This window comes from Micromonas commoda, chromosome 11, assembly GCF_000090985.2.
Source record: "Micromonas commoda chromosome 11, complete sequence".
Taxonomy (NCBI): domain Eukaryota; kingdom Viridiplantae; phylum Chlorophyta; class Mamiellophyceae; order Mamiellales; family Mamiellaceae; genus Micromonas; species Micromonas commoda.
In genome coordinates, this window is record NC_013048.1 from 1,056,717 (window position 1) to 1,074,881 (window position 18,165).

The following is an 18,165-nucleotide window of genomic DNA, read 5'->3' on the forward strand; positions in this document are numbered from 1 at the left end:
TCGGGACCCGTCGCGCGCGGGTTCGATTCGCGTCGCCGCCGATGCGCGATCGACACGACGACCGCGGCCGTGACCGGGCGCGATACTAACCGCGCCGTTCCCGCGGCCCCGCCGACCGTCGCCCTCCCGTCCCCTCTCGATCACCAATCCGTTCCCTTTTTCCGCGCGCCCCGCGACGGATTATTCGAGGTTTTCGTTCCTTCGTCGCACTGACGCGCGCCGCCCTACTTCCCCCCCCCCGTCGCGAACGAACCCGCAGCGCTCCCACCGGCTTCTTCGCCAAGAACCCCGCGTTGGAGACGGTGATGTACTTCGGGCTCTGGTACTTCCTCAACGTCCAGTTCAACATCATCAACAAGCAAATCTACAACTACTTTCCCTTTCCCTGGTTCGTCTCTGCCATTCACCTCGCCGTCGGCTTGCTCATCATGACGTTCTTCTGGACCACCCGTCTGGTCAAGTTCGAGAAGCCCGACTCCGAGTTTCTCAAGGCGGTCACCCTCCCGTCCTTCCTCCACGCCTTTGGCCACTGCCTGACCAACGTGTCATTCGCCGCCGTCGCCGTGTCCTTCACGCACACCATCAAGACGCTCGAACCAGTGTTCTCAGCTATCGGCTCGTACCTCGTCACGGGGACCGTGTACGCGTGGCCCGTGTACATGGCGCTCGTGCCCATCATGGGAGGCGTCGCGCTGGCGTCCGCCACGGAGCTGTCCTTCACGTGGCTGGGTTTCAGCACCGCGATGGCGTCAAACGTGGCGTTTTCCGCGAGGGCCATCTTCAGCAAGAAGCTCATGGCGAAGATGAGCCCGCTGAACCTGTACAACTTCGTGACGATCGTGTCGCTGCTGTTCTGCATCCCGTTCGTGATCGCGTTCGAGGGATCGACGCTCGCCGCGGGCATCGCCAAGGCTGTGGAGCTCAAGGGGCAGAAGGAGTTTGTCCTGGCGCTGCTCAAGGTTGGCGCGTTTTATCACCTCTACAACCAGGTGGCGTACCAGGCTCTCGGCAAGGTGGAGCCCGTGACGCACGCGGTGGGCAACGTCGGTAAGCGCATCTTCGTCATCGGGTTCACCATCCTCGCGTTCGGCAACAAGATCTCGACCCAGACCGCGATCGGCTCTGCCATCGCGGTGGTCGGCGCGGGTCTCTACGGTTGGCTCAAGGCGAAGTACGCCGCAGACACCAAGACGGTCAAGAAGGCTTAAACTCGAGGGTTAAGTACCGGGTTAAGTCTTAGCGAGCGAGCGAGGGAGCGACGGGCGCGTCGGACGTGCCGAGTAGCTTCCATCGAGTCGAGTCAAGGCGTGTCGGGTTTTGGGTCGGAGGACGCCGGGGGGGGGCGGGGAACGCCGGAGAGGCGTCGCAAAGCCGACTGGGGTTTATGTTTTTTTTCAGAGGAGGTCGACGAGTTGCCGCCCGGCGGCGACGAATGGTTTTGACGCGTTCGTCGCGCGGGCACCTGTAGAAAAATGCGGGGATCACGAAGCGTGTCGTCGTTGCGGTCTGTTGTCCTAGCGCCGCTCACGTCGGCACGCACCTCGCGGCGCGCGCAAGCAAGCCCAAGGAAAACGTTCTACTTTTAGATGCATCGTTTTTCAATACAATCAAGAATCTTCGCGGTTTGATAAAGCTTCCCCTCACTGCTTACCCACCGTGCCGGGCTCTACCGGTCCCTCCGGCGTGAACCGGTACGATTCGCTCGGGTACTCCCTGTTTCCCTCCATGATCAGGTCGTACAGAACCTTGAGGCACCACTGCCTGTTGTGCTCCCGGTTGCCGCTCCTCGAGCACGTGATCCTGATCTCGCGCCTCTTCGCGTCGAAGCGCGACCCGCAAATCTCCGCGATGTACTCCAACGCCTCGTCCGACAGGCCCGTCTCCCCCTGCAGCGCGTCGAGCCTCACGCGCAGCACCACCTTGCGGTTCAGCGGGTGCTTTCCGTCTCCGGCTGCTTCCAGAACGTTGACAACCTCCCACGTCAGTATCCGCCGCGACTCCTCCTCCGCGTCCACCGCAAACTCCGCGTCGTACATCGCGATAAACTCCTCGTCGCTCATCGCCGACACGTCGTTACCCGTGGACGCCGCCCACAGCTCCTTCTGGTGCTTCATGTAATCCGCCCGCCACTCGGCGAGAAAACTCGGATCCGTCTCGATCGTTCGTTGCCCGAAATCCGCGACGTTGTACAGGTTACCCTCCGGCGGCTCAAAGTCCGGGTACGAGTCGATCTCCGTCAGCATCCCCTCGTACGACCCTTTCTGGGAACGGTTGAGGCGCTTGCGGAGCCAGCTGGGCTTGGCGAGGTTCTCCGGCAGCGGATCGTCGCGCCTCGAATCCGTGTCGTCGGATGATTCCATCGCGTCGACGTCGATCGATTCGGGGTGTTCGCCGGCGTTCGCGTCGTCGTCGCCGGTGGCGGCGTCCTTGTCCAGGCGCGCGCCGGTGCGCAAGCCGCGCGCGGCGAACGACGAACCCGCCACGCCCCGCGGGTCCGCGGGATGATCCCCCCGCAGCCGCGCGATCGTCCACGGTCGGAGGGAGCCCGAGGTGCTCGTCGGGGCGACGCCCCGCGACGCCGCCGATTCGCCGCCGCGGAGGAGCGGCCCACGCGACGGCGCGCACGACGCGCACTCGCACGCGCGCGGGTGGACGACGCTCGTCGCGGCATCGCGGGTGGACGACGACCGCGGACGCGCGTCGATCGGCGGGCGGCGTCGATCGGGCGCTGTCCCATCGCCCGCGATCGTCGTCGCGCGTCCGGCACGATCATCCCTCGTCGCCGTCGTCGTCGCCGTCGTCAGAGCCGCGGTCGCGGAGGTGGACGGCGCGCCGGCTCCTCCTCGCGCGGCGGATGCCGCGAGCCGGCTGAGAAGTGTCGCCCTCGATGCGACGGTGCCCGTCATGGCGCCCGCGCCGATCGTTCGCGTCCGCGCGACGTCGAAGTCTGTTGCCCTAATGAAAACATCCCGTCGTCGCTGGCGAAGACGCGGTCCACTGCGGGTCCGTCGCCGCGTCTCGTTGTTCTCGTGCAACGGTGACTGACTGGTGGACATACACGACGTCTGTGTCGAATTGGAAGATGCTCGAAATGCAAAATGTTCCTCACTGTTTTGCATTGTGCACTTGATCACTGTTTGGCATTCACGATGATCTCGAATTCACCGAACCGTGGAGATCTTATCGATCCAGCCAGTTGTCACCGATCCAGGTTGGCCACGCGCATTTCTCCATCATCATCCATCGTCCGCACCATGCTCGCGGTCGTTCCCCGCATGGTGACCGCGGCCCCGGCCGCGAGTCGCCGCCCCGTCCACACCCGCGCGCTCTTCACCAAGGAGAAGGCCGCCTCCAAGCCCAAGGCCAAGACGGTGATCAGCACGAAGACCGGCAACAAGAGCAAGAAGCTGTCTCAGGAGGACTCGATGAAGGAGATGGGCGGCATCCTCGCGCAGGCCACCGCGCTCGGCCTCGCCGTGCCCGTGGGCGTCGTCGGCCTCACCGAGGCGGGTAAGCGACTGTCCGGCGGCAGCGACGACGCGGGACTGTACGGCTTCATCCTCGTCGCCGCGGCGTTCGCGGGATGGTGGGCGAAGAAGACCGCCGATCGCGACGCCATCAAAGCCGACCTCGCCGCCAAGGGACTGGACGTCTCCACCGTGGACAACGTCGCGGTGCTCAAGTGGCTCAAGGCGCAGGACGAGCTCGGCAAGGGGAAGCAGGCGGTGCGGGAGATCTACAGGGCGTACGAGACGGAGAGCAACCCCTGGTCGCCCTTCTTCAAACCGACGGGCGTCGGCAAAAACGGACCCAAGAAGTAAGCGTCGAGCGAGTGTAGCCGGCGTCGCGGTACGTGCCAGCCGGTACGATAGCATACGTCGTGTGATGTCGCATTCGTCGCCGCGCGCTTCTTCTCCGCGTGCGTCCGCGCGGGTCTATCTTCGTGGCGTGTGTCATCGTCGCCTCCGTCGCCCCCGTCCCTCTCGCTTCACGTCAGGTCGACGACGACCGCGTCGCTTCCGCCAGCTGGCGCCGCCCCGCTAGATCGCCGGCTCCGGTTCCGCTTCGTCGCCGGAGAACCCGCGCCCGACCGCGTCTCCTCCCCGGTGACGAGGTCCACCGTCACCGTCACCGCACCGCCGCTCGCCCCGCCGCCGCTCGCCCGCCGCCCGCTCAGGTCCACCACCACGGGCGGCGCGTTGGCTCGCTCCTCGGCTTCGCGTTTTTTCCGCTCCATCCTCGCGCGCCGGATGGGCCCGATGACCCCTTCCGGTAGCTCACCCGGCGCGGGCCCGCCGTTCGGCGCGCCGGGCGGCGCCCTGCCCCTCAGCCCGGGCGGCCCGCCGGGCGGAGGCGGCTGGTCGAAGAACCCCGCCGCGAGGAGATCCTCGAACTCGTCGTCGTTCATCGCGGGGATGTGCCGGATGTGCTCCCGCAGCTGCGCCTGGTCCCGCCTTCTTCTCGCGCCGCCCCTCGGCGCCGGCGCGGGGGGAACGAACCCGGGCACGGCGGCAGCGGCGTTCGCGGCATGAATCCCGCCACCAGGAACCCCACCCGGCGGCGCGGGCCGGTGCCCGAAGATTGCGTCGAAGATCCCGTTCTCGAGTTGTTCCCGACCAAAGTTGACCACGTGGAACGCTCCATCCAATATCCCGCGAGCTGCGGCACCACGCCGGCGGCCCCCGTGCGCACCGCCCTGCGCCGGCCGGGGCGCCTGCCGCGCCGCCGCGTTGCTCTGCGCCACCGCCCTGTCCTGCATTGCCTTCGCCTCCTTCTTCTGCCAGTGCCGAACGTCCTTCTCCGCGATGTCGAGGTCCCGCAGCTCCATCGCCAGCGCTTTGATTAATTCCCGCTGCCCATCGGCGTCCAACTTTTCCAGGTACAGCGCCAGGTACCTGCACCGCCGCCGTTTCTGCGCCACGTCGAAAGCTTCCTTCGTGCCGTACACCGTCGCGGGCATGTTGCCGATCGCCCGCCCGCCCACGCCCTTCTGTTTCTTAGCCGCCTTGACGGACGCCTGGCCCTCGGGGCACGAACCCACGTGTTGATGCGCGTCTCGCCCGCAATCGGCTAGGCAGTACGCGCAAAACGCCGCCGCGCATCGACTGCACTTTAATGCGAAGCACCCGTCGAAGTCCACGAACGCCTGCTTGCATCGCGGGCACGCCAGCGTCAGGATGTGTTCGATGACGTGCTCCTTGGCGACGCGGAGCTTCTCCTCTTTTCCCGCGCCTCGCTTGGCGCGTTCCCTTTCCAGCTGTAGTCGCGCCTCCATCTGCGCCTCCATCTCTTCCGCCACCTGTCGTTCCCTGAGCTTGGACCTCGCGTCGAGGTACGCCTCGAACGTGTCGTTGGAAACCGCGGCGGCGATGTCCTTGTCGGGGAAGTGCGGGGCGTCGCATCGATCGGCGTCGGTGTTCGCGGCGGTGTTGCGGGGGCACAAGATGCGTCCGTCGCACTTGGCGAGGAGCGCCAGATCCTTGCCGGCCTCGTTGCGGACGTGCGCGTCGAAGCAGTCGGCGCAGGTGTAGTGCGCGTGGGGACAGCACACGCCCTCGGTCACCGGACCGTCGGTGAAGCATATCGTGCACGTCTGCGATGGGAGAAAGGGAAGGGCACGGGGCGTTCAGCGCCTCGAAGGATTCAAAGGATGGCACCCAAACGTGGCACCCCCGACTTTTCTCGGGGGGTAGACGCGCGGGCGCGCCGGGCTCCCTCGAGCGCGCGCGCGCGCGCGCGCGAGCGCGGATGGGAGGACGCGCTTTCGATCGACTCACCTTCTGTTCAGCCATGACGACGGCGACGGGGTGCTTCTCCTCCTCGGCCCTCTCCCTGCCCTCCGGAGTGAGTGCTGACGCGGAATCTCTCAGCCTGCCTGCAGCGAGGCTGACGTTGTCACATTTATTTTCTCGTGTTTCCTGACTAAAAGCTCACTGAAATGGAACCTCGTGCATATTGGATATTTCCTGACAGAATACCCACTCAAATGCAGTATGGTCCTCTCTGAATATCATATTCCTTTCCATGTCACCAAAAAAAAAACCAAAAAAAAAACCACGTCAGTCTAATTGTCCGTACAAATATTAAAATAAACTCACCGCGGTCGGCCCTGGCGAGCAGGCCGGGTTCGTACACGGGCTCGCCGACGCGCGCGGACGCCTCGACGTCGATCGTGCCGACGACCGCGTCCTCCGTGGCTGACAGGGGCACGGTGACGAAGGGCGGTGGGCGGTTGGGGCGGGCGTGGGTCGCCGACTCTTCGACGCCCGCCGTCTCCTTTTTCTCCTCCTCGTCCTCCTCGTCCTCCTCGAGCGCGGGGAGCAGCGCGTGCACGGCGCGCGCGAGCACCGTCTTGCACGTGCCCCTGCGACCGAAGAGCGCCACGCCGCCGATGTTCGGGTCCACGGCGGCGAGCAACAGCGCGGCTTTGGCCGGCTCGTGGTTTACCACGCGGCTGAACGGGAAGGTTGGACGCGAGGTCTGGCGCGATACGCGCGGGCGAGGCGCGTCGTCACCTTCGGGGCGAGCGCGGGGGGTGCCTCGCGCGGCGAGGACGGGGGTTCCGCGACGCGACGCGCGCGATGGGGTCCGGCGGGGCGCGAGGATGGGGAGCGTGGCGAGCATAGCGGCGGCGCGTCTTCCAATAAAAACAACTGGGCTCTGCTGCTCTGCTGACACAAGGACCAAGTACGCGTCGTCGTCTCAACGGCGATGATTTCCTCGTCGCGTCCGTCGCTTTTTCAGTCGGAGGTCGTGCCGCGACGGACGCCGCCGCGCGCGCGCATCGAAGACTCGAGGTTCGAGTCAACCGTCCGCGTCTTCGCGATCCAACGTCGCCGCGGCGTGACCCTCCGTCGCCGTCGAGACTCGCGTAGCATCCGTGAAGCGATGAGCGTCGTCGTCGGGTGCCCCGTCAACCCCCGATTTCCTCGCGCGTCCGCCGCCGACGTTCGCGGCGCCCGGCGCGTTCGCGGCGATGCTCCGCGCGTCGGCGCCCGCGCCCGCCCCGCGCCCGCGTCTAACCGCGATCTCATCGTCGTCCACGGCAAGAAAAAAGGCGGGTTCGCATCTGAGATGATGGGCGGCGGCGACGAGAACGCCGTCACGACGAAGAAGGCGGCGGCGTCATCCAAGGGAACCGCGCCGCGCGCCGACGAGGTCTGCCCGTGCGGGGGCTACCCGACCCCGGGGCTGCCGTACGCGAGGTGCTGCAAGCCGTATCACAAGGGCGACGCGTATCCCGGCGACTGCGTCACGCTGATGCGGTCTCGATTCAGCGGCTACGCGAAGGGCGAGGGCGATTACATCGTCAAGACGACGCATCCGGAGAATCCAATCTTTAAAGATGGGAGCAAGGCGGAGTCCGGCAAGGTGGTCAGCTCCCTCGCCGACGACGTGAAGATGACGTGCAAGAAGGTGCGATTCTACGGACTGGAGATCGTGCAGGACAAAGGGAAGGGCGAGGACGAGCACTACGTGGGGTTCAAGTACAAGTGCAGGGTGGTCGGGCAGAAGGGATTTAAAGAGCTCGCCGAGGAGAGTCACAGCGAGCTCAGCACGTTCAGGCGCGGGGAGGACGGACGATGGCTCTTCCTCGACGGCGTGACCGGCGCGGTCGAGTAGACGTGCCGGGGTACACGACGGCGCGATGAGGACTAGAAGACTCGACGCGATGAATAAAACTTATTACACCGATAGACGTTCGCTTATTACGCCAGCATGCCCTGCAGGATATTTGAAGCCTCCCTCGCCGCTTTCTTCACGTACTTGACCGTCCCGGGAACAGCCCCGTCGCCCTTCGGAAGCCCCTCCAGGAGCTCTACCGAGCCGAGCGCCTGACCCAAACTGGCGCGCAGCGCGCCCATCTCCCCGCGCGACGCCCGTCCGGACCCGCCCCGCGCGATGCCCTGAAACACGGTGTGCACCTCGCCTCGCTTGGCGACGGGAAACGAGAGCAGCGCCTGAAGCAGCAGCCGGTGGTGGAGCCGCGCGCGTTCGTCGCTGTCGAGGCCTCCGCCGAAATCGATCACCTTGAGCGCGGTCGGGGCGAGCGCGCCGGAGACGAGCAGACCCGCGGTGAACCGCGCCAGGTTGGCGATTCGACGAACGGAAACCTTGGGTTTTGACGAGTCGGCGCCGCCAGCCGTGTAGTCCCGATCGAAGCCGTCGAGGTTGCGACGCGTCGGCGCGATCTCCCGAATCTGATCCCACACGCACAGCTGTAAGGTGAGCCGGTGACTCTTCACGCGCTCGCACAGCCTCGTCGCGAGCGTCTCGTAGTACGGGTTGTACGCCTTCTCTTGCAGACAGCACTCTATGAGCACCCGGGGAATCTCGCGTTCTTGCTTATCCGCGAGGGGCAAACCGAGCAGCCTGTCGAGCGCATCCGCGAAATCCTCGGCGCCCATGATGACGCAGAAGATGGCACGTCTCGCCTCGGTGTTCATCCGCAAACCCTTAGCCTTCGCGAGGAGCTCGGCGCCCTCGTCGTGCGTGGAAGCCGCCGCGTTCCTAGCCGCGGAATCCGACCTGTCCTGCGCGGCTCTCGCGGCGAACCACGCCTCCGTTCCCGTCGCATCCGGAAGCCACCACTGACCGCGATTCCACGCACCCTCGTCCACCAACCGCTCGTGCGTCAGCGCCCTCAGCGCCACCGCGGCGTCGCCGACGGCGTGCGACGCGCGGAGCCACTTGGCGAGCGCCGCGGGGAAGCCCCACTGATCGCCGCCCTCGGAGCCGCCCGCGCCCCCGGCGCCCGCGCCCGCGACGCGTTTATTGTTCTTGAGGTCCACCACCATGTCGAGCATGAGCCTGGCACGTTTCGTGAGCCCGCCGCCTTGGCCTCCTTGGTCGCCGGATCGAACCCCGTCGTCGCCTTCTTTGTTCTTCTCCCGGAGCTCCGCGACGCGCGTCTGGAGGCTCGCGATGAAATCCCGCATCCCCGCCGGGTCCTCCGATCTCAACCTCGGACCCGCGCAGCGAAGCAGCGACAGCATCAGCGCGGCGTCGAGCTCGTCCAGCGTTTCCACCAACCGCGTCAGCAGCCCGTAGACGACGCGACCGGGGTACAGCCCGCACGTGTGCAGGCGCGCGAACACGGCGCAGAGGTTGGACGCCGCCTTGGCGTTGCCGGCTTGGCGAGCGATGTCGAGCGCTTTGAGCGTCTCTCGCCCTGTTTAAAAAAAACCACGTCAGTCTATTTGCCCATACGGAAATGAAAATAAACTCACCGAACCGAGCCGCGAGCTCCGGGCCGAGCTCACCGCTCACGCCGGCGACGAACGCGGCGAGCGCGGCGGCGTACTGCTCCGACGCCCTCGGGCCGTCGACGAGCGCCTTGAGTATCTCCGCGGTGCACGCGTCGCCGACGGCGCGCCTGGGGACGTCGCGCGCGATGCCCGCGATTTCGCGAGCGATGTTTGCCACGTTGGACTCGCCCATGCGGTTCATGAGGCCCCTGACCTGCCGAGTCGCGTCTTCCAGCGCCGCCGCCGCCTTTGCCTCGGATTCGGATTTGCCGCCCGCCCTGGCGGCGGCGGCGGCGGCGGCGGCGCGCTGCGCGGGGGGGACGTACTTACCGGAGGGCGTACTTATCGGGGCGGCTTTGGGCTCGGCTTCCTCCTCCTCGGCTTCCTCCTCCTCGCCTTCGTCGTCCTCGTCGTCGTCCTCGTCGGCATCGTCGTGGGCGTCGTCGTCATCCTCCTCATCGTCGTCGTCCTCGTCGCTGTCGTCTGCGAAGGCCGCCTCCAGCGCGTCGTCGAGTTCGTCAAAGTTCACGACGCCTCCGTCGCCAGCTGTGTTTTTCTCGCTCCGCCCCCGGGGCTCGGCAGCCGCGTCGTCGTCCGATCCGTCATCGTCGTCGTCGTCCAGTCCGTCTATGTCGTCATCGTCGTCGTCGTCGTCGTCGCTTTCCATGGCGTCGCGCCTTCGAAGCTTCGCCAGCTTGTCGCCGAAGGATGCGGCCGCCTTCTTGGTCTCGGCGGAGAGCGACTCCTTTCTTGCCCGGTCCTCGTCCCCACGCTCGAGTATCTCCATGCCCGGGAGTGAGTCGAAGAAGAACCCCATGCCGTCGTCCTCCTGACCCTTCCTTCCCTTGAGTTTCTTCATCAAACGTCGCTGCTCGGCCTCGTCGCGCTTGTAGGCCTCGTACGCGGAGCGGCCCATGCGCTGCTCGGCGGTGAGCGTCACGGGCTTGTTCGGATTCTTCTTCTCGCTCGCGCGTCCCTTTCGCGCGTCGTCGTCATCGTCGTCGTCGTCGTCGTCGCGCCGGCGTCTTTTGGCCCCACCGCCGCGCTCTTTGACGTATCGCGGGTCGTCCTCTTCCTCGTCGGCGCCGCCGCCGCGTCGCTTCTTCGACGCGCCTCTCTTGCCCGCGTCTCCGCCCGATGCGTCTCCGCCGCCGCCGCCGCCGCTCCCATCGCCGGGTCCCGGTTCCTTCTTCTGATGCCTCGTGGCCCACGCCCGACGCTGCGCCGCCTTGTCCTCCTTGGCCCGCTTGCGCATCGTCTTGCGGTCTAGCACCGACTTCTTTCGCCTCGGCGCTCCGCCCATCTCGTCCCAGCCGCTGCGGCGATCGTCCGCGTCGTCGTCCTCGTCCCTCGCGGCGAGTTCATCCTCGACGGCGCGGCCGAGCTTGGGGCCGGGCTTGAACGGGACGCCGCGACCTCCTCGACCGCCGCCGCCGCGGCCTCCTCGACCGCCGCGACCCCCGCCGCGGCCTCCTCGGCCTCCGAACCGACCCATGGCGGAGCGTCCCGTCGCGCGCGGTCTCGGCGAGCGCGGCGGGTGCCGACGCCAATGCTCGAAGATTTCTCCCTCGACGGCACCTGACCATCTCATCAGCCAGTCCCAGGAAACAGCGAAGTCGGTTCATGTCCCCAGCCGTCGGTTCGTTGCCCCGGTCGACACACCCATGAGCGCGCAGCCCTCGCCCGAGCCGAGCCTCCCGCCCGATGAAGACCCGGCGCGGTACCTCTCCGTGCCCATCGGCGACGAAGCCCCGGGCGAACCGCGCGCGCACGTCATCGAGCGCGTGCGCGGACGATGGTGCGAGCGCTCCGCGGGCGGTCACGTCGGCGCCGTCGGGGGAGGCGAACGGCCTTCGCCGAGATCTGGCGCGACGTCCAGCGCGTTGAGGTCCAACCCGATGTTCGTCGTGCAGTGCGAATCGCCGTGCGAGACGCGCTTCTTCGTCACCCGCCAAGATGGAGGATCCGCCGCGGACGCGTCCCTCGAGCTCTTCGGGCTCCCGTGTGTCCGGTGGAACGCGGCGCGAAGGATGAGGGGACGCCGGTGGATGCTCGTCGGCGAGGATTACTACCGACGCGTCGCCTCGTCGACCGACGGACCGAACGATACGAGCTGGACGCGCGAACGCGCCGCGGACGCGTGCGACGCCGGATGCACATGCCTTCGATGCGTCGCGATCGAACGCGGCGGCGGCGGCGCCGAGCTCCGCGCCACCCTCGACGGCGACCCTCGGGGGTACGCGCTGATGGTTTGTGCCGAAGAGCCGGGTGAGTTTACCGTGCGATGCGTCTCGACCGGTCCGGTGCGGGTGACGACGACGCCCCGGCGCACGTGCGTCACGGCGTGGGGCGGGTGGCGGGAGGTGGAAGGCACCGATCGCGGGAGCCGCGTTCACCGAAACTGGGATAAGAACCCGCAGTTTTTGCTCGAGGTGTGCGACGACGGTGTGCGACGAGGGCGGTTCGCGATTAGTCTCGTCTGCGGATCCCGCTGGCTCTCGCCTTCGAGAGCCAGCGACGGGGGCAAGCGAACGAGCGGAAAGCGACGACGCGAGCTGTGTCCCATCGATGGCGCGATCGGGTTCGGGATCACGTGCTGCGGCAGCGGTGAGCTCATCACCGAGACCGACTACGTCTACGACGACGAGATTATACTCGAGTACGACTTCGGCGAAACGAAATCGACGCCGGGCACGGACGCGAACCAGTTTCGCATCGTCCCGAGCTGCTACGCCCCGGGAGTCGAGGGCGTCTTCTCGCTCACGGTGCACAGCCTCGACGCGTGCGGTTTCAAGCTCGAGCCCATCGCGCCGTGGTGAATTTGTGTTACCTTCGCGTGTTATTACGTCTCAGCCGATCTCAGCTGATAAAAAATCGTGCCGTTTTAAAAATGCTTCGATGCGCAGCCATCCAAATTCCTGATGCCGCACTCTCTCCGTCTCGTCGCGTCCCGGTGCGCGCGTGAATGCGTATCTCCCGCTCGCGTGCGTGCGTGCGTGCGTGCGTGCGTCGCGTCGTCGCCGGCTCACGCCTCGTCGTCAACCCCCGCCTTCTCGTCCGCGAGCTTCCCACCAAACTTAAACTCCGGCGGCTTGGGACCGTGCGTGGCAGCCGCGTGCGTCGCGATGGCGCCCAGCGGAAACGGCGCGGCGACCGCCCCGATGTGGTGAGCCGAGTAAGGGTGGTACGCCCCGGGCGGCGGCGCGTAGGGGTACCCCACGAAGCCTCCTCCGTAGTTTGGAATCCCGTGGAACCCCGCCGGGTTGTTGTAGGGGTTGTTGTAGGGGTTGTTGTGAGCTCCTCCGTGGGGAACCATCGCGGAGGGGTACGAGTGAAGCGGCGGTTTCCGTCCACCGGCGCCCATCGCGGACGCCCTCGCCTTTCCCGCGGTCCTGCTGGTGTGGTACCCGCCCCCCATGCTGTAAAACGCGCGGCTCCTATCGTCGAGCAGCAAACTCGATCCCCCCGCGAAATCGCGAAACACGGAGAGGACCATCGCGCCCTGGCCCGGTTCAACCTCCTGCGCGTCGCGCGAGTTGGTCACCGGCTTCTCGTTCCCGGCGACGAGCCGAATGTGCCTCAAGACGGTGTTCGGCACGTCCTTGACCCAGTGCCACCTGACCTTGAACCGCCCATCCGCGAGGGCAAACCCGTTCGTCAACATCGACGCCGCCGGGAACCGCCGAGGACCTCCCCCCCCTCCCCCACCGCCGCCGCCGCCGCCGCCGCCGCCGGAGCGAAGGTGCGCGTCCCTGGGCGCGGTCGGATCGATGCGCTCCACCGGGCCGATCATCTCCGCGACGCCGCAGAAGTGCCCGCTGCAGTTCACCGAGAAGAACAGGACGACCCTGGGGGTCTCGGCGCGGTCCTTCGAGGTGGCGCGGTCGGCGGCGGCGGCGTCGGCGGTGGAGGCTTCGAGGGGACCCGCGGGCGAGGGCGAATCGGACTCTTCGCTGTCGCGCGAGATGTCGCTCAAATCCGGCGCGAGGACCTCCGTCTCGTCCCCGTCCTCCTTGACGGCGTTGACGATGAACGCGCGGTCGAGATCGTCCATGCCGCACGATTCGTCCAGAGTTTTCGGCAAATCGCCCAGCGATTCCCCCTCGCCGGCGTCGAGCCCGCGAAACGCCGCGTACAGCCGGGCGTTTCCCGCCTGCGTGCTGGACCACCAGCCGTACCGCAGGCTCCTGTGCACGTCATCCTCGCCGTGCGACTTCATGACGAAGAACCTCACGTCGCGGTCGTTCGGCTCAATCCCCGGCTCGAGAAGACCCGCGAGCCCGGCGCCGTCAAAGGAGCAAGCCGGGGGGATCTCGAGCGGGTCGCCGGATTCGCGCGCCTCGGCCGCGGCGGTGCGCCAGAGCGCGTCGCGAAAGTTGGGATCGGCGGCGGCGGATGATGCGCGGTGGGCGGAGGAAGACGAGGGCTTGCCGCCGGCGATCGCGGAGCTCGCGGGCTTGGACGCGAAAGCGCCGCCCCCGTTGGACGAGCCGGCGCTGCTCCTCGCGCTCCTGCCGCCCAGAGTCGGAAACTCCTCCGCCCACCTGCCGCTCGTCTGAGCGGAGTACGCGGTCGGCGGCTGAGGGGGCTGAGGCGGCGAGTAGGCGCCGCCGGCCGGTGCGTACAGGTACGGCGGGGAGGCGACGTTAGCCGGCGGTATCATCCCGTAACCGTTACTCCCGTGGTACGGGTGCGCGGGCGACAGCGGAGAGTGCGAGGGAGAGTGCGAGTGGTACACCGGCGAGGGCGGCGAGAGCCACCCGGGCGCGGCGTACGGGTAAGGTACTGCGGGGTGCGGGGACGTCAGCGTGGATGGAAGGACGAGCGCCGCGTCGTAGGGCACCCCGTTCGCCGTCGCCCACCTTCGGAGCGCCAGCTCGTACTCTCGGCTCGCCCTCTCGGCGGCGGCGGCGGCGTTGTCGGACACGGCCGCGGCCGCGTCGACGACCGGCGCCGCGGAGGATCCGGCCTTTCCCTTGGTCGCCATCGCGGTCGCGGCGTACTGGAGGAAGCTCCCGCCGTGCGCGAGCGACGGCGCGTAGTTCACGTTCGCGCCGCCGCCGTTGGGCGGAGCGGGAGACGGCTGGTAGTGGTGACCCAACGTCAGGCCCGGGGAGTCGCGCGGGGTGGGAGGGACGAACGGCGAGAAGCCGAGAGCCGCGCGCGGATTCATCGGACTGTTGGTCAGGCTCGATCGCGCGCTCCCGGTTCCTCCGCTCTCCACGTAAGCCCTCGCGACCGGAACGTCCTCGGCGGGGATGTAAAAGTATCCCATCTCGTCGTTTCCGTACGCGTACACGCCGGGCTTGTGTTCCGTGAGCGTCGCCGTGATGTTCGCGGGAAGCGGCGCGACGATCTGCGATGGGGACGGATCGGTCGCAGTCGTTGGATCTGCGCGAGAGATCGAAACGTCGGCGCCGTGGCCACCGCGCTCGGCCTCCGCCCGGCCTTCCTCGGCAACCTCGCCGGGCTGACTCGTCCGCGTGGGAGCCGCGTACGAGTTTTCGGCAGATCTCGACACAGCCGCGGAAGCCGCTGAAGCCGAGACGCGCGCGGAACCGTGATCGCGCCGGGTCTCTTTCATCGCATCCGGTGTCCTCTTCCCGTTGGCATGCTCGTTACCTCTGGAATCTCTCGGCGGCGGCACCTTCGACGCGGGAAAGCGCGTGGAGAAGACGTCAGAAAACACCGTGCTTCGAGGATAGTTCCGCTGTGCGATGAAACGCAAAACGATGCGAGGCGGGGTCTCACCTTGTTCGGCTGCGGAATCACCATGCCGGCCATCGTGCTCTGAGCCTCGCGCCCGCACCGTCGCGAGAATGGTATGCGGGACCCCTTCGACGAACTCTCCGGCCGAAGCGTGCGCGCTCGCGGTCCCCGTCGCCCAGATCTCACCACAGCTGTGGGCGGAAACACACTGCTTGGGAAACCGTGGCACCCAGCACATTTCGTTGTTACGACTGGATTCCTCGGTCAACCGTTACGGCCGACCCGCATAAGCGGGAAATAAACAAATATCTCAATTTATGCGCCCACGCAAACCAGTCCGGCTGTTCGACCCAGCAGGGCCGGATAAAATGAGAAGGAAAAGGGGATTGGAAAAAGCGCACAGCGCAGCACTCTCAGATTTGCAACAAAAACCCAACCGCGAGAACTCAAGAAAAGAATCGTCGATTTCCCGGGGTTTGGTCTGTCTTCCCCACGCGCGAACCTGAAAAAATCCCAACATCCCGTCCGATGTCTTCTCCCGACCCGAACCCTGCGCACATTCGACAGATCCTGGCGGCGCCGGGCGTGAGACGCGACCGGGAGGCTCGCCTTTGGATCGACGGCGGCACCGCGCGCGTTAGTTTCACTGACCGAGAGTGGCCGCGCGGTGACGCGCGAACCCTCGAACCCGCGCGAGAAGCGTTCCGCGCGTCGCTCGTGACGTCGACCCTCGCGCGGGCGGTGGTTGGCACAATAATTCGTCGCGTCATCGCGCCCCCGCACATCCGTCGTCGCGATGTCGCCGAGGTCGAGCGGTGCATCGTCGGGTCGACGACCCAGGCGGCGGCGTAAGAAGCTCGACTCCGAGGTTGAGGGAGACGCCTTCCTCCTGCAGGTCTCCGTCATCCTCTGCACCGTCGCGGCGCTCGCGTGGTCGCTGCTGCAGGTTGTACTGTACCAGGGCACCGAGCCGCAGATGGTGGCCATCCCGCTGTTCTACCCCGCGGCGGTGTTCCCGACCGCGTGGTACGAGCGCTACCGACTGCACCGCCGGCCGTACAAGCATCTCGCGAGGGTGCACCTCACGATGGTGTGCGTCCTCCCCGCGCTGCTGCAGATCGAGAGCGGCGGATTCGCACGGTCCGGCGGCGTCATCTCGTGGTCGTCGGTGTCTCCGTTCACCGCGTGCGTCATCGCGAAAAAAATATCGAAGGCGTGGAACTGGGGCGCGCTCTGGATGGCCGTCATCGCGTTCGCGTACGGGTACGAGGCGTACAACGAGACGCACGACCGGCACGGCGCGAGCGTCATCGCGCAGGCGTGGCACACCGGCGAGAGCTTCCACGTCGTCCGGGTGTGGACGTGGCAGATTTATTTCTACGCGCTGGCCACCAAGGTGGGCGTCACCTTGAACGCGTGCCTCCTGATGTACCTGCTGCGGAACAAGACGGACAACGCGGTGCAGGCCCACAAGATGCTCGCATGCGCCATCATGCCGCCGCCCGTCGCGAAGGAGGTGTTCGAGATACAGTGGAAGCGGCTGAGGGAGGGTAGGAGGGCGAGCAAGGCGAGCAAGGCGGCGGCGTCCATTCCGGGTCGCGTCTCCGTCACGTCGCGAGTGCTGAACTGCATATTCGGCAACGCCGTCGCGGGAAGCAACGGGTCGCAGTCCGGTTACAGGTCGTCGTCGTTCTCCGCGTCGTCGGTGACGAGCAAGTCGTCCGGGGGTTGGTCCTGGGGCGGCATCGGCCGGGGCGAACAGCGACCCGGCGCCGCTCGCAGCCTCTCCGATAACTCGCACCACTCCACGCACAGCGACGGCACCGGGTCGTCGTCGCACGACGCGTTCGAGTGGACCGACGCGGACTACATCGCCCCGGGCGCGCGGCTCAGGGAGCTCGCGCAGAGGACGGATTCGTCCTCGTCCACCAAGGCTGAACTCGCCGCGGACACCACTCGCGCCTTGGCGGATTTCGCCGAACGACCCAGTCCGCCGCGGCGATCGCTCGACGACGTCAAGCTCGACATCCCGGAGGATGACATCCTGGAGGAGACGGACGCGGATGCGGATGCGGACGGCGCGGACGCGGACGCGAGCGTGGAGGCTACGGCGCACAAGGAGCTGCAGACGCTGCGGCAGGTGAGCTTCAGCGGCACTCTCGCCACGGAGCGAGTCTTTGAGCGCAGCGGCGACAGCTTCAAGGGTATGCAACTCGCCGCGCGGTCGTCGTCATCGCGACGTCACGACAGGCGGACCGCGTCGTCGACGATCGCGCGGGACCACCCGAGCGTCACGGTCATATTCATCGACATTGTCGGCTTTTCGGAGATGTGCGAGCACGTCAAGCCACAGGCGGTGCTGCGTTTCCTCGAGCACTACTTTGAGCTCGTCGACAAGATGGCGGAGGAGCACGGCGTGACGAAAGTTCGAACCGTGGGGGACGGGTACCTCGCGGTGACGGGTCTGATGGCGGAGATGGGCGTCCCGGAGGATTCGCACCAGCACGTGCTGAGGTCCCTGACGTTTGGGTTGGGAGTCCTGCTGGAGCTGAGGGACGTGGGGCTGAAGCTCCCTACGGGTCGACCGGTGCAGGCGCGCATCGGCCTCGCCGACGGCAACGTCTTCTCCGGCGTCGTCGGCAAGACGTGCATGCAGTACGACATCTTCGGCAACGTCGCCAACCTCGCCGCGCGTATGGAGCAAACTTCCCCGTACGACGGCGTGCACATGCCGGAATCGTCCTTTGACAAGATGATGAGCGAGATGTCCGAAGAGCAGAGGGCGCTGTTCGAGAAGGTTGCCTGGACCAGAAACACGGACGTCGAGATCAAGAACATGGGCAAGATCAACACCGTGTCGCTGGAGTTGAAGGGAAATGAGGATCAGATCGAGCGCGTGCTGGCCGGGTGCATATCTGACGACACGCAGCGCGCGGTGACGATGCACATCGGCGCGATGCAGGAGGCTTTCAGGCAGCTCACGTGGGAGAGCGGCGGTAGGATCGACGAGGGGGACGAGGAGGCTGAGTTCGCCAGACGACGGACCCTGGAGTCGGGGAACTCGCAGCGGAGCGACCTGGCGGTATCGAGGGAAGCGTCGCGGAGAGAGGGCGTGCGACTCGATCGGGAGTAGTGAATTCGTCCGGTTTGGCGGCGAGGTTTTTACGAAGGCACGAAGGATGATATTCCCCGCCTCGACGCGTACTTT

The 18,165-nt window shown here is 66.5% G+C and overlaps 10 protein-coding genes across 10 annotated transcripts; 5 read left to right on the forward strand and 5 right to left on the reverse strand.

Moving 5' to 3' along the window:
* The first annotated feature begins 270 nt into the window (after positions 1 to 270).
* On the forward strand, positions 271 to 1,626 carry MICPUN_109214 (Drug/Metabolite transporter superfamily). The gene has a single exon (XM_002505017.1). It carries the CDS (start codon positions 306 to 308, stop codon positions 1,206 to 1,208), a length of 903 nt encoding a protein of 300 aa, XP_002505063.1. The 5' UTR covers positions 271 to 305; the 3' UTR covers positions 1,209 to 1,626.
* Positions 1,627 to 1,640: 14 nt separating this feature from the next.
* On the reverse strand, positions 1,641 to 2,906 carry MICPUN_62786 (predicted protein; the record flags this gene model as incomplete). The annotated part of the gene is made up of 1 exon (XM_002505305.1): positions 1,641 to 2,906. The coding sequence occupies one exon, from the start codon at positions 2,904 to 2,906 to the stop codon at positions 1,641 to 1,643; it is 1,266 nt and encodes a 421-aa protein (XP_002505351.1).
* A 192-nt stretch (positions 2,907 to 3,098) lies between these two features.
* MICPUN_62787 (hypothetical protein) lies at positions 3,099 to 3,821 on the forward strand (the record flags this gene model as incomplete). The annotated part of the gene is made up of 1 exon (XM_002505018.1): positions 3,099 to 3,821. One exon carries the CDS (start codon positions 3,099 to 3,101, stop codon positions 3,819 to 3,821), a length of 723 nt encoding a protein of 240 aa, XP_002505064.1.
* Positions 3,822 to 3,988: 167 nt separating this feature from the next.
* On the reverse strand, positions 3,989 to 5,792 carry MICPUN_112690 (predicted protein; the record flags this gene model as incomplete). Its single annotated transcript, XM_002505306.1, has 2 exons — positions 3,989 to 5,593; positions 5,778 to 5,792. 2 exons carry the CDS (start codon positions 5,790 to 5,792, stop codon positions 3,989 to 3,991), a joined length of 1,620 nt encoding a protein of 539 aa, XP_002505352.1.
* Positions 5,793 to 6,027: 235 nt separating this feature from the next.
* On the reverse strand, positions 6,028 to 6,624 carry MICPUN_86233 (predicted protein; the record flags this gene model as incomplete). The annotated part of the gene is made up of 1 exon (XM_002505307.1): positions 6,028 to 6,624. The coding sequence occupies one exon, from the start codon at positions 6,622 to 6,624 to the stop codon at positions 6,028 to 6,030; it is 597 nt and encodes a 198-aa protein (XP_002505353.1).
* Positions 6,625 to 6,888: 264 nt separating this feature from the next.
* Positions 6,889 to 7,623, forward strand: MICPUN_62789 (predicted protein; the record flags this gene model as incomplete). Its single annotated transcript, XM_002505019.1, has 1 exon — positions 6,889 to 7,623. One exon carries the CDS (start codon positions 6,889 to 6,891, stop codon positions 7,621 to 7,623), a length of 735 nt encoding a protein of 244 aa, XP_002505065.1.
* An 86-nt stretch (positions 7,624 to 7,709) lies between these two features.
* On the reverse strand, positions 7,710 to 10,743 carry MICPUN_62790 (hypothetical protein; the record flags this gene model as incomplete). The annotated part of the gene is made up of 2 exons (XM_002505308.1): positions 7,710 to 9,172; positions 9,231 to 10,743. 2 exons carry the CDS (start codon positions 10,741 to 10,743, stop codon positions 7,710 to 7,712), a joined length of 2,976 nt encoding a protein of 991 aa, XP_002505354.1.
* A 169-nt stretch (positions 10,744 to 10,912) lies between these two features.
* Positions 10,913 to 12,067, forward strand: MICPUN_62791 (predicted protein; the record flags this gene model as incomplete). Its single annotated transcript, XM_002505020.1, has 1 exon — positions 10,913 to 12,067. One exon carries the CDS (start codon positions 10,913 to 10,915, stop codon positions 12,065 to 12,067), a length of 1,155 nt encoding a protein of 384 aa, XP_002505066.1.
* Positions 12,068 to 12,071: 4 nt separating this feature from the next.
* MICPUN_62792 (predicted protein) lies at positions 12,072 to 15,851 on the reverse strand. Its single transcript, XM_002505309.1, has one exon. It carries the CDS (start codon positions 15,193 to 15,195, stop codon positions 12,274 to 12,276), a length of 2,922 nt encoding a protein of 973 aa, XP_002505355.1. The 5' UTR covers positions 15,196 to 15,851; the 3' UTR covers positions 12,072 to 12,273.
* GCY (guanylate cyclase) lies at positions 15,175 to 18,142 on the forward strand. Its single transcript, XM_002505021.1, has one exon. The coding sequence runs from the start codon at positions 15,754 to 15,756 to the stop codon at positions 18,088 to 18,090; it is 2,337 nt and encodes a 778-aa protein (XP_002505067.1). The 5' UTR covers positions 15,175 to 15,753; the 3' UTR covers positions 18,091 to 18,142.
* Positions 18,143 to 18,165: the final 23 nt, after the last annotated feature.

What these genes read in the sequence shown, in the direction of transcription:
- GCY (XM_002505021.1), top strand. Translation starts at nt 15,754, where the DNA reads ATGTCGCCGAGGTCGAGCGGTGCATCGTCGGGTCGACGACCCAGGCGG.
- MICPUN_62792 (XM_002505309.1), bottom strand. Translation starts at nt 15,195, where the DNA reads ATGTGCTGGGTGCCACGGTTTCCCAAGCAGTGTGTTTCCGCCCACAGC.
- MICPUN_109214 (XM_002505017.1), top strand. Translation starts at nt 306, where the DNA reads ATGTACTTCGGGCTCTGGTACTTCCTCAACGTCCAGTTCAACATCATC.